Source organism: Pelmatolapia mariae, linkage group LG13 (assembly GCF_036321145.2).
Source record: "Pelmatolapia mariae isolate MD_Pm_ZW linkage group LG13, Pm_UMD_F_2, whole genome shotgun sequence".
NCBI classification, from domain to species: Eukaryota; Metazoa; Chordata; class Actinopteri; order Cichliformes; family Cichlidae; genus Pelmatolapia; species Pelmatolapia mariae.
In genome coordinates, this window is record NC_086238.1 from 21,065,636 (window position 1) to 21,086,709 (window position 21,074).

The following is a 21,074-nucleotide window of genomic DNA, read 5'->3' on the forward strand; positions in this document are numbered from 1 at the left end:
TTCGCCTGACCTTTCTGTGTAGTTAGGAGTTCTGGGCTACAACTTCCTGTTTCATATAGGCACGGCTTTTGTATGTAGATTAATTTAAAAAAGCTACTAATTGAAATAAAGATCTATATCATTTTGAATATAATGCATGATATCCATTAGACTTTTGAAAAACTGTTTACCTTCTTGGACTCGTCAGATTGGCTCGGACACTAGCAATCACACTAAAAGCAGATCTTTTGTTCCCAACCACAGAATTTTGTACATTTAATCACAAGTATCTGCTTGTACAATATTTGTGTCTAAAAACATATAAAGAAAGCACCTGTTAGTATTTCTATAGCACTTTGTTTATGGTGTACAAAAAGAACAGGGCGTGTTTTTTTTAATTGGGAAATACATGCAACACATTTTTTCAGTTTTTCCTAGTGAGCGATTTCTTTCCAATATGTGTCTTTGTATCCATTCCCGTTTCTGGAGTGACATATAAAACCCTGCTAAAGTTTTAAGTGTTTAACAACTGTCTTCTTTAAATGGGTAACTGTCCAGACTGAAGAAGAGGCAGTTAAAGATTCTCAATCTGTAAACACGCTCATGAAAAAGAAAGGCGTGTCAGGAAAAACACAAAAAGCAGACTGTGGTGGCAGCAGAGCATTCGTCTGGTTCGCTGTGCATGAAGCCCAAATAAAAACTGTCCCCAACTTAAAATTTTAATCTTTTAAAACAACACTTTATGCCACTTGATCCTAGCTAGATCAGGAAAGAAAGGATTTGTGCAGAGCTGATGAGAGTATCTCTCAGAAAGAGACCCGAGGCTGTGACTCATCCGTGAGAATGTGAGTCACAACACCTGAGAAATGTTTTCTCCCTCTCCGGTTTCTGTTAGATACCTGCTGATGATGTCATCGCATCGCAGTGTTTCACAATTCATAACAAGGAAAAACATCTGCATGAACAACACTTATGTATTTTAAAGTGAAACTACACCATTAGGTAGTTTCAGTGTAGCAACATGGGATTTCTAGTTGTCTGCCACGAAATGTTGCGGGAATATTATGATGGCGGTTTTACAATAAAATACGCTGAGAATAATAATTATAATAAAAAACGCTTTTATTTGTTTAAAAGTAAAGTTTATGATATGAATCAACACCACATGACATGGCGTGTAGTCTATAGCCTAGGAGAGTTTGCCTTTTTCTACATGTTTTACACGAAACTCAACAAGCACGTCAGGAAAATATCAACACGGAAAACAGGGAAAAAGAGGGGAAAACACCTTAATAACCAGTTCCTTGCAGTTCCTAACGGATTCCTTTCTGTGTTAGTGAACCCAAAACACTAAAAGAAGCGGAGGTTACATAGGCATTTAAAGGTATTTAAAGATGAATTCAACCAAATTTTAAACCAAAATTCAGTTTAGCTCATTTTTGATAAATATAACAAGATGATGACGTCACTAGGGGGTAAATGTTAAATTTATTTATGATTTGAAAGATGAAAATATGTCAACAGAGACAGACAAGGCAAATATGGTCATACCGGATTCAGGTGCGTTTCCCCCGCCCCTCCCCCCTCGCACTGCACCGCCTATGCAAATGAGCCTGACGTCATGAGAGTAATTCTCTTATAAATTTTACTGCTCAGGTCCTTACTCCGACAGGTGGACAACAACTACCAAACGGAGTATAATCCAGGATAAGCTCTGCTTTGAATTTGAATTCAACTTTTAAGCGCGTGCTCGCGCTCGTTCGGTTCCTTGTCTCACCTGTGAGTGCGCGCGCTTTAGTTCCTCTCTAAAACAGGTTTGACCGGGACACACCTGCGCCGAGAAAAGGAGCCTCGTTGGGCGCGTCGAGGGCATTCTTCATTCGGTCTTTGACCTCTGCGGGAGACGGACACATAGGAAGCGGACAGACGAAGACTTTTTTCTTCAAGTTTGATCATGAAAATGTGGATTTTTGCTGTTCTCGCCGCTCTCGCGGTCGGAGCCTCAGCTCAGAGCTGTAAGTAGTTTAAATTGATATAAAATTGTATTCCGCTGAAATATCGCGCAGTTCATTTTGACGTAGATTTGATAGAAATTCTCACAAAAACAAACATTTTTAAAATCTGAAGCAGCTTTATTTAAGACATAGATAAATTAGCTTTCTATGAGATGTAGTTTTGCTTGTTTTATTTGTTAAAATACTGTAATTAGCCGCCAGACCAAAAAGCTGTTTTTAAGGTAACACTAGCTAGTTCAGGTGGGTGGGGGTTGGGAAAGTTTGTTCCGCTCTGTGGGGAGAAACCAACGCCCAGGCAAACCTGCTGGTCTACCTGTACGATTTAACGTCTCCGTTTCGAGCTCTAAAGAAGACAGAAGACTAAATCTTTTCAAACACTGTCATACCAAAGATTCATCTTTCTATTGTATTCCAGCTTTATTTGTGTGGGATTTTTTTTTCTGGGTTTTTTTTTTTTTCTGTTTTTTTTTTTTTTCTTCCCCCTTTTTTCTCTTTTTCTTTTTAAGCCTCGGGAAGTCACAGTAAAGTAATGTGGTCACATATTTGAATTCCTGTTAATAACCTGCTAGTGTTGTGTTTTGTTTTGTTTTTTTTCCCTCTCTTTCTCTTTAGGTCCAAGTACATGTGCCACTATGAAGTGGGGTGTCTGCGACGGACCCCCATGTTCGTGTTATCTTCTGGTTGATAATGGTACAAAACAGCCCATAGACTGCACAGCATGTAAGTTTAGAAGTGATAAAGGGGCTCCTTCCTGTTTCATGTCCTCTGTTTGACACTCCAGCCTGCTCATGGTGTGCATTTTGTTCCCCCTCAGTGGTCCCCAAGTGCTTCTTGATGAAAGCTGAAATGTACAGAGCAAGAAATGGTCTGAGCACTCGCAGTATTGCAGGAAAGCCACACGAGACTGCCATTGTGGACAATGATGGCATCTATGACCCCGTGTGTGAGAATGACGGCAAATTCAAGGCCAAGCAGTGCAACGGCACAGATGTGTGCTGGTGCGTCAACAGCGCTGGAGTTCGTCGGACTGACAAGGGAGACCAGACCCTCCAGTGTGAGAAGCTGGTGGAGACCTAGTAAGTGATTTCACTATAGTGAAGGATTACTGTGAGGATGAATAGATCAAGTATTCAACATCATGTCTTTATTTATTTTATTTTTTTCCCCTCTTCCAGCTGGGTCCGTCTTCAGCTGACACACACCAAGGTGAACGCCAACGTGAATAAAAACAATTTGAAGACGTAAGTCCACTTCAGCCCTTATTAAAAGTTAAAAAGCATGCTGAGCCTGACATTTCCACATCTTACCATCCTAATGTCTTTTTAAAACAGTGCCATTGCAAATGAACTTAACAGCCGTTACCAACTTAGCCCCAGCCTGGTGAAGGATGTTCAGGTGAGTGAGAGTCTAACAAAAAACTGCTTATAATTTAGAACAAAGCAAAAAGCACCACTGCCATGCTAACTAACATCCTGTCATTCTACAGTATGACCCAGACGCTCGCATGATTGTGGTCGATGTGAATAAGACAATAGGAGATCGCTCATATGACCTGTCCAAAATGGCCTACTACATGGAGAAAGACGTATGTAGAACCTTTTTGTGTGTGTGCACATTTTGTATAATGGACCCACTGGCTAACTTCATCATTTCATGTGACTTTCTGCAGGTGAAGGTGCTGCCACTGTTTTATGACCAGACCAGAAACTTTACTCCTTCTGTGGATGGGCAGACTCTGGCGATGGAGAAGATCATCGTGTACTATGTGGACGAGGAGCCCCCGACCATGACCATGAAGTACCTGACAGGCGGGATCATCGCCGTCATCGTGGTGGTGGTGCTGGCTGTGATTGCTGGCCTGCTGGCTGTGGTGAGCGCATCTGCATGTCAGAAGTGTCGTTTGTTGTTTTAACATTTGTTCTTCAAGCCATAATTTAGTTTCTTCTCTGTGTTTGTAGTTCTTTTTCCATAAGCGACAGAGGAAGTACAAAAAAACTCAGGTGAGATAAACGACCTGTTGTCTGTAAATTTTATCTTTTGAGAAAAAGGGGGGGAGGGAAAGGGTCATTGTATTAATTTTTTTTTTTGTGTCTGCTCTTTCTTCCAATTCAGCAAAGAGAGCTGGAGCAAATGTAAAGCAGAGAGAGTGTGAAGAGTCGACGCATACAATCGCCTTTTTTTGGATTACCTTGTTTTGTTTTCTTCGCTGTGGGAGTGTGCCATTTTTATCTTTTGAGACTTGCAGATTGTAAATGAATAATCACCTTTCTTTTCTTTTTCTTTTTTCCATGTTGGGGTGTCATTACTGCTACAATTTATTTATAAATCATGTAAAGTCTTAAAGCATCATCCCTCTGGTCTACATGCCATATAAAGTACTGTGCATTTTTAAAGTGTGCCTGACATGCCTCATTTTAACATTAGAATTTAAATTCCACATCATAGAGTGTACAGTTTCTTACTTTCTATTGTGTTTGGATTGTTTTTAATAAAACATGCTTTAAAAGACACTGAAGCAGGTTTCTTGATGTTTCGTTTGAACTTTCCTGTATTTTTCCACTGTTACCAGACTAAATGTGGGGTATGGGTACAAGATGGTGGAAACTACTCTGAAAACCTCTGAACATGAGGCAATGATTGAAGCTGATTTAAAGTTGTGTGGGTTTTTAATTATTCTCCCCTTTTCCTCCACCTCTCAGATATGTTTTGGTGTATTTCCTTAGAAGTGTAAAGCCTCCGTTGTCTGGGTGGTTGGCTGCTCTGATAGTTGTTGTTCGTAATAGGCACTTTGTTTACAGGGGACAGGTCTGCTGGAGATCAGCTACTGCACGGGTGTGGCAGGAATCATGTGAACGTGCTTTTCAGTAGACTTTTGTATGTTAAGCAAAGCTCACAGATCTTAGCAGTTTTGTGCTGCTATGGCCAAAATGGAAAAGTTGTTTTTGTGTCACACTGCCTCAGGTGAGACAGACTACCTTTTATTATAGGTAGTCATTTCTAGCTGCGCTCAGGAGTTTGGCGACGTGTTGAGCCTGTCGGACAGGTTCCATCTCACTCACGAATGCATGCATATGCTTGTACTGAGAGTGCTCTCGGTTTAAAATGTCAGGGCAGGAATGATTGAGTCAGGTGAAAGGGCCAAAGTCCAAGTGGACTAAAATGGCAGACATCTTCTCATCAAACAGAAACTGTAAAGTTGGCATTATCTTTCAATCTGAATATATAAATAAACCGCCTGGTTTCCTGTTGCAACATGTTTGTATTGCAAGAAGTATGTGGTTGTTCTGTACAGCTGTGGTCTGTGAAGCTAGCACTTGAGGCCGTGCATGTTTACTTTTTCAGTGTGGAGCCTTCCTGAAGGTTGGAGCACATTTGAAAGAATACTGACCTAAAGAAGTATACCTTCCTGTTTATCGTATGCATTTGCATTCTATTTTCAACATCAGCAGTTGACTTTCTTTTAACCTCAGTCCCCACATAAAGCACAGTATCAGTCACCTGCTCTACCTTAGTTCCCTCTGGCCTCACCCAGCGCACTCCTGTGAGCCCCGCCCCCTCTCTCTAGCTCCATAGCAACAGGAGCACAAAAGCAGATCTCTAACTTGTTCAGCCAGGTTAGGTATCATATAGCTTCTCTCCTTTTACCCTCCCCCACCCCTCGATTCTGTGAAAGACTGCAGGAATGAAGGTGTGCCGCTCGCTGTGAGGTACCTGCTGCAGGTATCGACATGTTGGTTTTCGGTTTGCTTCAGTGGGGAGAATTTAAAGCTTACTATAGATTTATACAGTTTTCTACAGGGTGAGGATTTTTATATGAATGTCAGGGATTTACACCAGTGGCTCAAGCAAACTTTCATTTCCAGGACACAGGATTTCCAGGATTTAGATACAATGTATTCCATGTCACAAATAAATAGAGCCTGATTATTCTCACTGTATACCGGATCAAGATAATACTAGAAGTACCTTACATTAAACTGTCATGCCTTTCCAGTTGGTCTTCAGGTTTATATCAGATTCGGTTTCGTGTTCTGTCACACCAGCAAACAAAGAAAAACGTTACAGTTATTTGGAATCTGCTCAACGACCAACGGACGTTTTCAACAACATGCTAAAAACGCATCTTTCCCACATCTTCTCACCTTCTTTTTACATACTTTTAAAAAAATACACACTTCTTAAAGCTGAGTTCACGCTGCTGAATTTTCCAAAAAAAAAAAGACCCCTTAGCCATTAGTGTGTGTGTGATTTTTTTTATTATCCACACCTTTTACAATTACAACTGCTTTCTCATTCAGACTTGACAGCCATCAAGGCTCCATTTCGACTCATTGTTTACTGGAAAAATGGGCAGTGGTGTTTCATCACTGTCTTCCAGTTTGGCCTGTTCACAGCACAGTTTTCATTCACCTTCAATATTGTTCCTGACATGAACTGAGGATTTTTCTGTGTGTGTGTGTGTGTGTGTGTGTGTGTATGGAGGTGGAAAGTTTATGATGAATGCTTAGACTGGACTGGAACCTTCTGGGCAGAATAAAATGAAGCCAATGGAAAGTGCAGTTCCTCACATGGCCACTTGAGGCTGGATACAAAAGTGTTAAAATAAACTTTGACTCCATAACAACTAAACAAGGAAGGTTTTTTTTAATAATACCTAAGATTTTATATGTTAATACCTAAAGTGGGGCAGTTGTAGCAGATGGCCATTGAACTGTGCAACGGACTCAGTATAGAAGAATGTGTGTCATAAAGAAACAGCTGTACATAAAGTACACTTTTCCATACTTCCCCAAAAGCTGTCAAGTAACATTCTGAGTCGAAACCTCCTGCTGATTAAATCCACTGACCTCACGAGAAAGGCCTTATGTATTTGTACATGATTAAAGTTTTACCACTCTCCTGGCTGTTCAGTAACCAGGAGCACAAAGAGGACAATCTGGTTCCTTTATAACAACACAACCCACCAAGTCCACAGCTCTTTTCCCTCACATCTACTGCAAAAAGGAGCACACAGCCCCAGATGAGGTGGTTTAAACACATTTTAAACAGCTGTGCTCCACTTCCATCTGGTTACCTGTTATTGCCTCCAGCTTTCATCATAATGTCCTTCATTATGCATGACTGTAACACTAAGTTTCACTTCCTGCTGGGGCCACTCTGCCCTAACAGAAGGCAGGAAACAACAGGCGCCCTCTCTAAATGATTTTTTAATAACAACTGATCATTACCTCCTCTGCACTGTGCATTACTTTCTAAAGGCAGAAATACAAAAATTAACTGAACACACAGAGAAATGTACCAGGTAACACTGATTGATAGAGACGTTTCAGAACATTTGCTCAGTCTGTCAATAAATACTGTTGATTTTTCTCCTTGGAGTGACAAAATGAAAGCAACACAATCATTAGGGACACAAAAAATGTTAAGCAAAGCCTCTTAGTGCTTCTTGGCCCCATTGTACCTTTGTATAAAGCCTTTAGCTCAAGTCTGAGCCACAGATCTCATCAAGTGTTCTCTGAGGAAGGTACCAAGGCGCTACATGGTGATACCTGCAAATTGCTGCAACCTCAGCTGGTCTACAATATTAAACTGCACTCAACAGATAGGTTTTGTTAGCGCCCGGCTTGTCACGAAGGGGTAACCGTTCCACTTTTCAGAATTTAGCTGGGCTAAAGTGCACAGATGAAACCATGCAGCTTAAGATCCTACATTTCTAATGTAAATTAAGACCAGGGTGTAAGTCTTTGTGCCATCACAGCAGAGTGGGGGCCTTGCTGGGGCGTCCCAGAGCTGGGGGGGATTTGCTCCTCAACTCTTTGCTCTTCAGGCTCACGGGCTGGGCCACCATCAGGGCCGGGGCAGAGAGGTGGTGGGCGGCGGCCTTCTGCTGATGTGCGCTGTTGATGTAACTGGAAATGAGGAGCGTGACCTCCCTGATCTGGGCACAAAACAAAAACAGGGATGCATTTCAGTTTTTGTACATCTCATAGACTATATATAAAAGATGGACATGTTCTTTGCATCTAAAATTTGAAGCCAACCCAGAAGCGCTTGTATCTGCAGGAGGGAAAGTCCTCTGTTTGCAGAGAAGTCGACTGTATAGAAGGAAAACAACCCTGATCTGTGACCTCAGATAGATGAAGTAAGTTTGTTTGTGTCCAGTTGTGGGTTTCAGGTCTTCTCTATAAATACATTATCTAGTGCCAACTTTGCATTTGTTTATAATGTGGTAAGAAATGCACAATGGCTAAAGGAATAGCATTTAAGCCAAATTGTCAGTGTAAAAGATTCAAACATGAAGCTAACTCCAGCACCAAAGTGTCATTCATGAAACGTTTACCAGACCCAAGACATTTTTATGTTGTCTGTATACAAAGAATGTAGTATAGACATGAACGAAGCTCTGATTTTTTAATGTCAAAAAGACAGTAGCATTGTTTTAAATTAAAAAGACCAAATGTTACTCAATGGATAAGATAAGCTTTAGCTTTAAAAGAAGGTAAAACAGATGAACTTGTTTGAGTCATGCAGTATTTATTCTGCTGTGATTTTCTGTGAAGTTCAACAGTTTGTTTTCTTCCCTTTTTCTATAGAGAACTGGAGAATAGAGGAACAGTGGTTAGCACTGTTGGCTTACAGTAAAAAGACCCTGGGTTCAAATCCACCGGCAGGCTGTGCGAAGCCTGCGTTCTCTACAGGTACTCCAGCTTCCTCCCACAAATGACCACAGACATGAATGTAGTGTTAACTGAGGATTCTAAATTGTGTGTTGGTGTGGATGTCAGCATGCACGGTTGTCTGTCTCACTCTGTGTTAGGCCTACAATAGACTAGACCTATCCTGTGCTCTGCCTCTCTTCCCATAACACCCTCCCCACAACCTTCGGCTAAGTGCAAGAAAATGGATGGATGTTAAAAACTAGTAAAGGCATTCTTAAAAAAAACACTAAACTCACACATTTTGTGGTTAACAACATAGCTAACACCAAAAACACTCACCTGAAGGATTCACAAAGAATTAGACAAACATCTTTTACATAATGTCTGTGTTACTTATTTGTGTCGTGCCTTTAATTTCCCAGAGAAATCTGTTACATTCTGTTTCACTTTGGTCGACTCCACTCATTACAGGTAATGAAGAGTCAGGCAGGAGTTAATTGTCTAACTTGTCCTGTTGTTTTGCAACATGTACTGACACATACTGACTGAGATAGAATGAGTGGAATGAAAGGCAGCAGTGTGACACAGTTTTAACTTTTACTACTACAACAAATGTGCCATCCATTTTAAGAATACAAACTCTGCTTGGCCGTCTGGACTGTCGCCCTCTGGCACGACCGCGGTCCGCCCTCTCACTGACCTTGGAGGGGTCCATAGCAAACAGATGTTTCTCTGTAGGTTTGTCTTTGCTGGCGTTAGTGCCGACGTTCTGACCCATCACCAGCATAAAGTCCTGCTTGCAGCCTCCAAATGTCATCAGGTTCTTGTAGGAGTAGCACACCAGCAGTTTCTGAGTACCAGACACAAAAATAAATTGTGGTAACAGAATTATGATTAAAAAATAGGATGTGAAATGTAAAAACTGAATTCTGGGCCTCAGTTTTAAGATTGAAGCAAACAACAACGACATCAAAAACGATGTAACGCTCTCTGCTTTACATTATGATATTTAAAAGTGATTTGACACCGTATGCAAATGTTTACTTCTGGAGTTTGAAGAAACACATGACGACTAAGTAACTGTTAATCTGAAATCACGGCAGCAAAGCGGAGGAATCTTTCCTCTGCAGGTTTCTGAGACTGTGTTGCACAAAGCTGCTCACGATGGAGTTGTGCTCCAGGACGCTGATACCATCTTCATGTACAGCCAGCCAAACACGAACACCGGGCTCTGGAGAGGGCGTGATGGACTAAAGCAGAGAGAACAGAGGGAGAGGTTAGTTATGAGCATGTTTTCATGATGTGTCGAAAAACCGCAGCACTCACTCTGTCAGATACTGTTTACACTGTAGTGGGAAACAATGCAAAGAAACCTATTTGGAGTTTTTTTCCTCCTACTTTTTTCTTTTCTTTTCTTTGGAGCACACTTACAGTTTATTTAGTTTACATGTTGGCCTCCATTCATGCTACTTCTTTGTAATTTGTAACAGATATTCAGTATCTGAGATGATAAGATAAGCCTTATTTACAAATAGATTACTGCTCACACATGCTCACCTCTGCTTCAAACAGTCTGGCACCAAAGAACGGCCACTTCCTGGCTACGGTCAGGTAGATCCTGACGCACTCTGGTGAACTTCGACCCCTGAGTGAGGCCCAGCGGGCAGAGAGACGCTGTAGCAGTTGTCTGAAGGAAAGCAGAGGACAAAATAGAGTTTGCTTTTAAAGCATTTACAGTTTTGTAAGTCTCTTTTTGACCATTAAAGACTTGAGAAAACAAAGACAGGTACTGTATGATGACAGAAAAATAAAACACAAGCAGTCACAAAGCTGCTTTCTGGGATGGAAACCTTGATGTTATAGGTGTAATAAAAGACTATAAAAGCATAAACAGATAATGACGATGCACTACAAAGTAGGACGTGAGTTCAGATTTAAAGCCACTGTTTCTCAGTGTGTGTTTTGTGTCTGGTACCTGAGCTGCTCCTCAGATGTGCTCCTGCGGTAATGTTTGGGGTAGAATCTGTCCAACACCTGCTTCAGGTTCTGATTAGACTTAGTCTGGGCCGATCCAGAGGTGGAGAAGGGACGCTCAAAATCTCCAAATTCCACCTGTACACAGACACGCAGTGCAGGCAGTAAGTATTCAGAAATTCTTCACGCTCTGTTTCTCACTTTAATCCAGGAGTGGATACGACATATGTGGTATTATTCAGCTATAAATTACATAAAAAACGACGAAAAATGTGGCAGATATCACTGTTTTTAGACCAGGGCCTGAGTTACACATAAACCACTACATAAAGCCAGGCCACATTACACACGCTGTAAAAGAGATATGAAACGCAAGAAGTGAGTTAAAAGAAAAATCACTTGATATCAGACCTGTGCGAGCAGTGCGGCCATTTCCAGAGCCAGCTCCTTGTTGACAGGAAAGTGTCCGGCTACGATGGCTTCATTGGTCTGATATGCCAGCAGTAACCTCTCCCTCTCTGACTCCCCCCTCACTTGGAGAGAGAAGTAAAGTCTGGAGATGAAGAGGAAAAGTTAAAGAGAACCAATATGAGGACAAAGCGTCCGGGCGATAAATCCTCCTGAGAGAAACATGTAATCCAGGCAGTAACCCCAGTCCACATTTCCCCCTTTGTGTGGTGACAACAAATCCTGATCTTTATATGCAGTCTGCCTCTGATCCGCCATCTAGTTTAATTTACAGTGGACAGCGATGCCATCAAGCTAACAAACTCTTTTATCCCAATGAGCACTATTTCAACACTGAACTGTTGAACCTGATGTTTGGACACTACCTGTTCTTGTAGGTGAGGCGGACAGTCCTGGTGTTTTCCGACTTGCCGGTGTGATGCTCCTTGGAGGCCTGCTCCCATTTGGAGATAATGTCGCAAATCTGCACATGAGACGAGACACCTTTGTGTGGGAAAACGCAGATTTTTCAATCTTCCTAAAGTAATCACTGCATGACTAAAAGGTGCACCTTCAGGCCTCCTTGCAGACAGTGTTCCAGCGACCGTCCAGTGGGGTCATCGGTGTACAAGCTGAAACCAGAAAGTCCCGTTTTCCTCATGCCGGTGTCCTGGTTGAGACGACACTGGAACTCGTCCACCGTTGTCGAGGCGTCAAAGCTCACCACCTACAGTACAAGGTGTAGGTGAACAAGGAATTAAATGCATAAGTGGAAGACGCAATAATCTAATCTGAGTGTGCAATGATTCTTCAGAGTTTTCAAAATAAATCCGGGTCAAGCTTCAGCTCAAAAGAACAAGATTTGACCCAAAAACATCTGCATGTTGTTAAACTTTAAATGCTGTATACAGAAACTGATATATCAACACTGACTCAGGTAACACCTGTTAATGTTTAACAGGTGTTATGACTGGCTGATATGGAAAGATGAATTGTTGTGCGCATGTGTGAAAATGCATCTATGTCCTGTCACAGCGACAGTTTGAACAGTTTTTTCTCTTCCCGCTGCTGATTGACTGTGCCGCGTTATTAGTGCCGATACAGAAATAAACTTCACAGACAGTAAAACACAAGACAAATGGTCGTTGATCTTCTGTTCTGTTAACATTATGCATTAGATATTATGGATGAATATCATGAATAATTTATATTTGCCTGGTTATTCAACGAATAATGAAATATCCAACATCATCATTCTGGTGGTAACTAATCACGTGCAGCGTGACTTCAGTGCAAGCTTTCCTTTACTAATACAGGCACATAACAAAGGACATAAAAGTATAATCTAACATAGATTTTATATGCTGGCTTGGAAAGTTCTGGAAAATATATTTACATAGTCTCGCCAGCAATAATTATAGGTTACACTCAAAAAGAGATTTTTCACCCTCAATAAACAGATAAGATCAAAGGTTTATTTATTAAAAGACTTTTAAAAAATGTCCTCGGTATAAACTGAATTAACCAAGTTAATTTCATTTGATCAGATCCCTTTGAATGTAACATTGTACTTATGCAGTAAAAATGTATGGAATTAAATGAGTTAGCCAGCATTTTGGGCAGAAAAGTTTTCATAGTCCATATAACACAGCAATCAACATGGACATGGAGTACAGATACTAACAGCAGCTTTGTCCCAAATATTCAAGTTAAACAAACTAGTAGCAAGAAATGCAAATTTTTAGTCCGGGGTAATACAAATAAGATATCCAGAACAGATTGGGCAGAATTTGCCTTTTTTTTTTTTGAAGGGGTGATCATTGCGAATAAATAAAATGAGGAGCTAAAAGAAAGTTTAGGGTTAAAGAAAGCTGCTCTGTTTCATTCTGAGAGGATCATGAAGCTCTGGACCAAAAACAATGTCAGTGCAACCTGTTAGTCGAGACGTTAGGGTGGATACTACATGGTTAACCTCAAAATGAAGGGAGCAGCGGGGTCATAACGATAACAAATAATTATCAAAGCTGTCAAATTAAAAAATATTAAAATTAAATTAAAATTAAAAATATCTTGAAACTAACTTTATATAATACAGAGTATATATGTTTTGCCTTGACTTTATTCTCTCACACAATAAGCTTGACATCGATTACAGACAGACACAAAACAGGTTTTCATAGCTTTGTTTGTTTTTGAGTCCAGAACTGTTAATACATGTAAAGGTAATGATCTCATCACTTCCAGTATGTATAGGCGGGGACAACCAGGAAGTAGGTAGCAAAGGGAAACACACACACCCAGGGGAGAGATGCAAGGTTAGCTTGATACTGGGTGGAGCAGTGAAGCGAAGAGAGGGACGATGGTGCACGGAGGGACAAAGTGAACAGATAAACATCTCTGTGTGACTTTGATGACAAAAAGGCATAATAATTGGCATTTTTCTCATATCATAGCCTGTGAGATATCGAATGCACATTGGGAGAGTTAGTTAGCAAGAATCAAGCTGCGTGGATGAGTTAGTTTCACTCAACCATCGTTTAAACTAGGAAAAAAATGCACATCCGCACAAAAAACAAGCAGATATCAACAACAACAACCGCAAACAGAGCCACAGTTCATGTACTGCAGAGCTCCGGTTTAACATTTAGAACAATTCGGCACTTCTTGTAACCACAATAAACTGGATATTTGAGGATTTAGATGTACACAGATCTGTGTAGAATACGACCTAAATGCCTTAATGTTTAATTTTTGCTTTATAGAAAAGGAAAACATTGAAAATAATGAAAAGCGAACAGGGAGAGTCTCATATCAGGCACTAACCAACCATAAAGAACATAGTTCTGGAAAAGTGATACTCAGTAGCATGATTTTATGAGGTTAAAGGTAGAAAAGCAGTGAATCCTTGTATAAACCACCCTTCAGTAGAGTATCTGTCAGTGGGGTTGGGCTATCATCTAGTGCAAGAAAACATTACAGAAGTGACTCTGTTACGGTTTATAAAAGAGCCGAGGCAAAGGTCGAATGGCTTTAAAACATATACCATAATCCTGCACAACTGTAAATCCGTTCAACTGGGTCATGCGACTCACAGCGTGTGATTTAAAATGGTGTATATGGTATTGTTTTACTCTCAGTTGAAAAATAGCGGTGCTCAAACTGCCACATACATCATTAAACTGTTAGGACTGGAGGCAGGCAGCCGTTGATCGTTGTTTTTTCTGTGTAGTGAGTGACTGTTATACCTGGTATGTATTGTTGAGGAAGTGCACGGGCACACTGAAGGGCAGGGAGTGATGATAGGGATTCCTCAGAAGAATCGAAAGAATCTCCATACGGGAAGGCCTGGCCTGTCTCTCGCCCTTCTGCTGTGTCCGCTCCATGGAGCGCTGGCAGTAGATGGTATACTTACCCACCTCTGTCCTGAGGACAAAATGTAGCCACTCTTTAGTTACACATACATGAACAATTTTATAGCCAAAATTCCCTGAAAGCAACTCAGATATCAAAGCAAAGGAAATGAAAACAGCCATCAGTAAAATAAAAGAGAAAGAGAATAAATATGTGCTTATGAAATAACTCGGTCTTTCAATCCCAAAATATTATAACTGTATTCAAGCTGATTTATTATACAGTATTCCTGGGAAGGAGGTAAAGAAGTGCTCGAGTGCAAAGAGCATATATATCCAGATGGTACATACACAGTACACTGGTTGTATTTTGTGCTTTGTTTCGTTGTGTCAGTTTTCAGGGCCCCTGTGTTTTCTCACCTGGCATCTGCATGTCTTTTGAGGTGGATCTGGAGCAGCCAGAGGAAAGGGTGCTGAGGCAGAAACAGTCCCACACACAAGGCTAGAAACTGCCAGCCCTGGAGAGTGACGTGCAAACACTCAGTCACCACATCTTTAACAAACTGTCACATGCATGACTCGGTGAATTTCTATGCACGACCACAGCTGACAGCATAGTTTCCTTGTTTCGTATAAAGCATAAAACAAGTGGCCATACTGGATCCTGTTAATCAGCTACACTGAGTTCATTCATGTACAGGGATGACTGAGCTGTGACACAGTGTTTTGGTTTTTAGCTGAATGAGACATCAGCACACGCTGGAATCTGATGTTTCTTTTGAAAGCGTCTGCTGTTCTTTCTGCCCTCTGACAGTATTTCTGGTTTTTCTGGTTACTGGCTATGGAAGATTACCACAGAGTGACGGAGAACAGACAGTCTACAAAACTCTTCTGGGTTTCATGCCAGCATAAGAGAGGCAAGACTCTTCTTGCCTCTCTTATGCTGGCACTTTTCTAAAATTGATCGGTATAGTAATAGATACTAAAAGATCTCCTTTCTAGGCAGTTTTGATATTTGTTAGGTCAGTGAACCCTGATGATACCACGCCTTTTTTGCCAGCCTTTCCACTTAACAATACATACTGCTGCTGCCACTGTGTGGTGAGAAGGCAAACCTGCAGGGGTCCCGGATGGCCGTGTGGCTGCCTCTTGTGGGTCTGCTTGATGAGCTGGCAGAAAAACTCATTCTGAAGCTCGGGGTGGGCCAGGCACACCTGCAGGGCACTCTGGGCCAGGGAGACGTGGTAGTCGATGGCCGGAGCATCGATGGCCACGTTAATGAAGAGCTGACAAGTCTGAGAGGCGGTGATGGAGAGAGTTTAAAAGAGAGAAAATATTTGTGATACAATTAGTTACTTGATAGAAGAAACATTCAGTGACTACATTTTTTATTCGAACATGTGGAGGTTTGTGGTACCTTGAAGAGTTTCACTGCCTCTGTCTGCAGAGCTTGTGAGGGCAGGGTGGTGAGAGGAAATGACAAGGCTTCTTTGCTGAAACACAACATGGGGTGTCTCCAAATCTGAGAGTCTGAAAGGCAGGTAGGAGAGTGGGTCATAAGAGTAAAAGATGGAAGGAATAGCAACGAATAAAGGCAAAAATAAGCCCAAAACAAAACAACCAGACAGAACTTCAAAGGACGTACATGAGAAAGGTTAGAAATGACTAAAATAAAAACAATGTTGTGTACTTCCAAAACTGAACTAAACTGAGACAAATTTGTCAAAACAACCTCCAATAACAGACAGTGGTGCATTCATTTTTATTATTGAGCTTTATTACTGTACTGCTGTAAACGTGACCTGACAAATAACGTCCCTACATTAATAACAAAAACGAGCAAAAACTAAGCACAAAAATAAATATTTTAAGAATTTTTGCTTTCTGTTTTCTGTCTAATTTACAGTCTCTTGACAAAAAAATGCTCATTGTGCTGAAATTCAACTGTAACTCTGTGCAGAGGACAACAAGTCCTACTGTATTTCACATAAGTCTCTCTAACTGCAGACTCCAAAGTGAGGCTGTAGTTGTCGAGCTGTTACTGAATGACTTTGAAAAATAAAACACTGTTGAAAGAAAAACTATTTTTGCTTCTACTTAAGAAATTCCCGAGCTACAGTTAATTTCTGTCCCTACAAATAAAACGTACCCTCAATGTACATTGTAGGGCTATTTAATGTCCTTGCAGGTAACTGTATGTGCACCATTTTGACGACCAAATAGATGCCCAATAAAATAATATGTTCACATGCAGTAAAATGTGTGCAGTACACAGTTTGTGGTCAGTAAAATACAGAAAAAAGACAAATATAATTTAATACATTCTGATAAGTTAGTAATGTCACCGCAAACAAAAGAGGTCAAGGTTTGAAACTTGATACAAATGTCTAATTTAGCAATTCACACAGTAAGTGCTTTCTATCACAGAGTCACACTCAGATAAACACAACTTGGGGTTCACTATCTTGCCCAAGGATACTTAGTCATGCAGACCATCAAAACCAGGGATCGGACCACCAACCTTTCCATTAGCAGATGACCTGCTCTATCTCCTGAGCTAATAGTAATCACACGGGCAAAAATAGGGGGGAACACCACAGTGAGAAGGTGTTATACCCTTAAGGTACAATAAGGTACTTAACTTTCTGAGTCCATGTGTCTTCCTTCATGTCTCACTAAACATGAGGGCTCATTTAACTGGTCACACAGTTTGCAGTGAGAAATGTTCTTTATTTAATTCAGACTTCCTTATTAATGTTACATCAGTATTTTTTGGTTATTCATGTGACATAAGACATTTTAAGTCATAATAAAATTATCTGTGGATGAGAGAAAGTATGAAAAAAAACTGCATCAAGTAAAACAAAACTATAAAACACAACACAAGACAAAATCGTTTGTACTCACTTGGATCTCCATCCAGCTGGAAGAGTTTTCCCACCAGTTGTTCGAATTCAGTGCCAACTTTGCCCACCGTAGTGCCTGCTGCCACAGACAGATGGTACAGCCACGACTCCTACACAGTGATCCCAGAGACACGTGAGAAAACATCACAACAGGAAACATAATTATGCATAATCATCAGTTTGTAGTTTAAAATTGACTGGAATGGTTTTAGCTTCAAGTAAAATACAGGAAGCCCCTCTCATGGAGCTGCTCTCAGTCTCAGAGCTCAGGAGCAGATTTGTTGCAGTACAGAAAAATGACTGTACACATGAGCTTAATGGTCAGAAGATACACGGGTCTGCCTGCCTTACAGAACAGAAAAGTTCAACCTTTCAGTCCTGCGCTGACCTTTTCATGGCGGGATTCAATGAGCAAGTAAGTGGGTCCTTGCTCCTGTGGGTGGATGGCGATGGTGAAGGGTGCCGGCTGTAAGCCTCGCCCGCATGCCTTTAGGTCGTCATCTGAATCTCTTGACCTGTCCACCTCCTCCACCCGAGCCTCCCACAGCTTAATCTGACCCAGTGGGAACTGGAAACAAAAGCAGACGTGCGCTCCACGTTCAGTCACAAGTAACAGCTCAGGTCAGTTTTAAATTGATCACCTGCTCCTGACAAAGGCTACAGATTTACTTCTACAGATGCACACCTTGTCCTCTTGACTGCGAAAGTAGTACAACGTTTTGCCGATCAGAGCACACCAAACCCGCTTAGAGTAGCCGTGTTTCACCTGCAGCAGAGGAAGTACAAATTGGAGCGTAAAACACAGACGTTTGTGAAATATTATGTTACACGTAAAGCCATTTTCTCTGTACTTCTAGAAAATGAGTAAACTTTGACGCAGGGACCTTGATGAGCAGTCCCTTCATGCCAGGGCGAATATCCGGCTGAGTGAAGAGAGGACTGGCGGCTTTCAGCCTCAGCACGCTCTGCAGGACCCGAAGCCACTCCTCGAGCAGGTTAGGAGAGTCCGCCTTCAGGTAGTAAACGTGCTTTCCTGTTACTATCTACACACAAGGATAAATAAAAGCCCAGGTGGACGTGAAAATGTGAAGGAAAGGATTTAAAAGATCTAGAAATGTTAGATGATTGTGGCCGTTCATCGAAGACTGAATACCTGGAGAACTTGTTTGCCCTCGCCACGGGCAATGCTGCTGGTGGCGCTGACCTTGATCTGACCCTGAGGTTTCCTGATCACATTGCTCTGTGGAAGAATCAGAAATCCTAATCTTGTTAACCTGTTGGCCACAAGTCTCAACAAAGGAAATAAAAAACATTTCAAATCCAGAAAAAGTAGATGAAGTGATTGGGACAGAAAGACCGTCTGGTGTAAAAATCTGCCAAATCAAACATGCGGAGCAGCCGAAAGTAGCTTTTGTTGTTGAAACCAACATACCGGTGACTTATAGTAGAGCAGCTCTCCATCTTTGAGGACAAACCAGCGTCTCTTCCAGGTCTTCTTCCAGGTTTTGACCATTTTCAGCAAATAGCCTGACTTCTCCATTGGCTCCTAAAGGTTGTGACACTGTTCAGTTTTATGCAGTACCAAAGAGAACCGCTAATGAAACAGACCTGAGAAATTAACTAAAGGTTGGCTAATGAGCCTTAGGTTCAAAAACATGATGTCATCATGCTGTGAGCAGAAAAAACAAAGTCACTACTCAAATAGCTTTTGAAGGTAGAGGTACTTCAGTAATGCGGTCGCATCAATTTCTAATCTTAGAGTTACCTCAAAGACTTCAGTTGTAGTTTGCTTATTAAAACTAGCTTTAAATGATGTAACTTAACCAGTCAGCATTGTTTAAAGCATGGAAACTAACAACAGTGGACCAAAGTGTTGAGCATGTCAGAGGTAAAGTGATCTGTCACTAACACTCTTGCCGTTGTCACTGGGTGAACAGCAGGTTTTGGGCAGTTTCTGCTCAGGTTCAGAGCACTCCGTGTCAGTGGAGTAAGCATCAGGAGGGATGGCATAGTCACACTCTGATGTCATCGACGCCACGGACACAGCTTGAGGACAGTAAGTTCACACATGAAAAACAGAGAAAGTCAGTCTTTGGAGGTGAAGAATTAAACAAAAAGGCTTCTTACATCTCCAGGTCCTGTGATAGCCACATGAGACTAGCTCCAAAACTGAGTCCATCCCCACAGATATCAGTCTTAAAATCTGTGTTGTCAAAAAAATCAATTCTCAAATACTAACTGATACTAAAAATTATTATTATTATTTTTTAGCTATAAGCAGTTAGCCAATAGCTACAAATTTAGCCTGTGGTTCACAAGCTAGTGCTCTCTGGGAGGGTTGTGTCAAATTAAACATGCAGAACCACTGACTGTGTCAACGATAGCCACATTAGCTATTTAGCTATAAATAAGTTAGTAGCTAGGAGCTATGACTAATAATAAAACTATAGCATTAGTGTGCAGCAAATGTTATTAGTCCTGCCTGTCTGTAACGTTATAACAGATGGTATCAATTTAACAGGATAACATAATTATCTGGGTTTAAAAACTATTATGTTTCTCTTAAGGACTGAACCTGACAAGTGTACTAACAATTCAAAAAATGGCAGCTGACCTTAAGTGGTCAGTTAGACTCTAATTTGGTGAGTGAAATTCAAGTATTTTAATTAGTGTGGTACTAATATAGATCTGTGTGATGCTCTTACACAGTGTATGGTTTAGAGATGGACCGATCCAATATTACGTATCGGTATCGGTCCGATACTGACCTAAATTACTGGATCGGATATCGGAGAGAAATAAAAAATGTAATCCGATCCATTCAATATCACAAAAGCACCTCACAAAACCTGCGACATAGTGTAACCCAGCTCATAACCTTAGCAAGTCGGAGGAGTATGCGTCTCGTGATAGAGCGGCTGTGGCGTGTGAGACCTGTCGGCGGTCTGGTTGAGCTTTTGGAGCCTCGCTACCTGCTTCCAAACCGGCATTTAATCTCTGAGAAAGATATCCCAGAGAAGTAAAGCAAGTGTGTAAGTTCATCTCTGAATGTTTGTAAAGCATTCCCAGCGAAAGCTGGGAGCGACTGCCTCTTCTTCTCTCTTCCTCCCTCTCCTGTTGCTACTTCAATCATGAAACTGATCAATGATCAGCTGATCGGCTTTTCTGTCGCGAGTCCGGTCTCTCTTGTTAGTTTATCGCCCACTTTGCGCCAGAAAGAGGAAACCAGCGGATAAACAACAGCAGCAGGTTTAAGCTTGATAAGCTGTTGTTAGAATTTATTTAATATTACTTTCTACACCAGGATCCTTTTCTACGTAGCTGACAGCTGGTAACTGTCCAGGGGCGGGTCTAGCAAAGTTTTGCCAGGGGGCAGGTAGGGCATTAACAGGGAAAGGGGGGCACAAAGAAATACTTTTCTTTCTTATTCTCATGTCTAGCTTTTAATAAATATTTATCTGAATCTTACAACCAAAGTTTTCATCTGATGTAAAATGTATAGAAGTCCATTATTGTATACAGTAACTATTAAGTCTAATATATACCCTGGTAAGCTATAGTACTTTTTCCTTTGGGAAAGTACCATCTGTGCAGTCTGCAATTCTGTTGAATAAAGATGTTGAATCTATTTAATTACTGTAGAAAAATGATTGATTTCTGTGCATTTTTTTTTTTACACGTGCATTAAATTACAGTCGATTACGTCAATTAAGCATTATGAGGCAGAGGGTGGGGGGTGGTTCC

General features: G+C 41.1%; 2 protein-coding genes across 4 annotated transcripts in view; one reads left to right on the forward strand and one right to left on the reverse strand.

The window, feature by feature from the left end:
• Window positions 1-1,933: 1,933 nt before the first annotated feature.
• Window positions 1,934-4,233, forward strand: LOC134640231 (tumor-associated calcium signal transducer 2-like). The gene is made up of 9 exons (XM_063491878.1): window positions 1,934-1,994; window positions 2,607-2,714; window positions 2,809-3,070; window positions 3,170-3,235; window positions 3,326-3,389; window positions 3,481-3,579; window positions 3,664-3,864; window positions 3,953-3,994; window positions 4,107-4,233. The coding sequence occupies exons 1-9, from the start codon at window positions 1,934-1,936 to the stop codon at window positions 4,128-4,130; spliced, it is 927 nt and encodes a 308-aa protein (XP_063347948.1). The 3' UTR covers window positions 4,131-4,233.
• A 2,025-nt stretch (window positions 4,234-6,258) lies between these two features.
• plekhh2 (pleckstrin homology domain containing, family H (with MyTH4 domain) member 2) overlaps window positions 6,259-21,074 on the reverse strand; it is a 36,102-nt gene continuing 21,286 nt past the window's right edge. For 2 of the 3 annotated variants that reach the window (XM_063491842.1, XM_063491840.1), the window contains exons 12-30: window positions 19,240-19,376; window positions 18,763-18,876; window positions 18,484-18,570; window positions 18,215-18,373; window positions 18,016-18,096; window positions 17,719-17,898; window positions 17,332-17,440; window positions 15,842-15,954; window positions 15,540-15,719; window positions 14,845-14,942; window positions 14,320-14,497; window positions 11,646-11,801; window positions 11,461-11,558; window positions 11,039-11,180; window positions 10,629-10,765; window positions 10,211-10,340; window positions 9,817-9,903; window positions 9,294-9,503; window positions 6,259-7,932 (exon numbers count right to left, since the gene is read on the reverse strand). In XM_063491842.1, the coding sequence (XP_063347912.1) occupies window positions 7,747-7,932; window positions 9,294-9,503; window positions 9,817-9,903; window positions 10,211-10,340; window positions 10,629-10,765; window positions 11,039-11,180; window positions 11,461-11,558; window positions 11,646-11,801; window positions 14,320-14,497; window positions 14,845-14,942; window positions 15,540-15,719; window positions 15,842-15,954; window positions 17,332-17,440; window positions 17,719-17,898; window positions 18,016-18,096; window positions 18,215-18,373; window positions 18,484-18,570; window positions 18,763-18,876; window positions 19,240-19,376 (2,582 nt within the window). In that variant the 3' untranslated portion in view covers window positions 6,259-7,746. The remainder of the gene's footprint in view (window positions 7,933-9,293; window positions 9,504-9,816; window positions 9,904-10,210; window positions 10,341-10,628; window positions 10,766-11,038; window positions 11,181-11,460; window positions 11,559-11,645; window positions 11,802-14,319; window positions 14,498-14,844; window positions 14,943-15,539; window positions 15,720-15,841; window positions 15,955-17,331; window positions 17,441-17,718; window positions 17,899-18,015; window positions 18,097-18,214; window positions 18,374-18,483; window positions 18,571-18,762; window positions 18,877-19,239; window positions 19,377-21,074) is intronic. The other variant, XM_063491843.1, reaches the window with a different exon arrangement.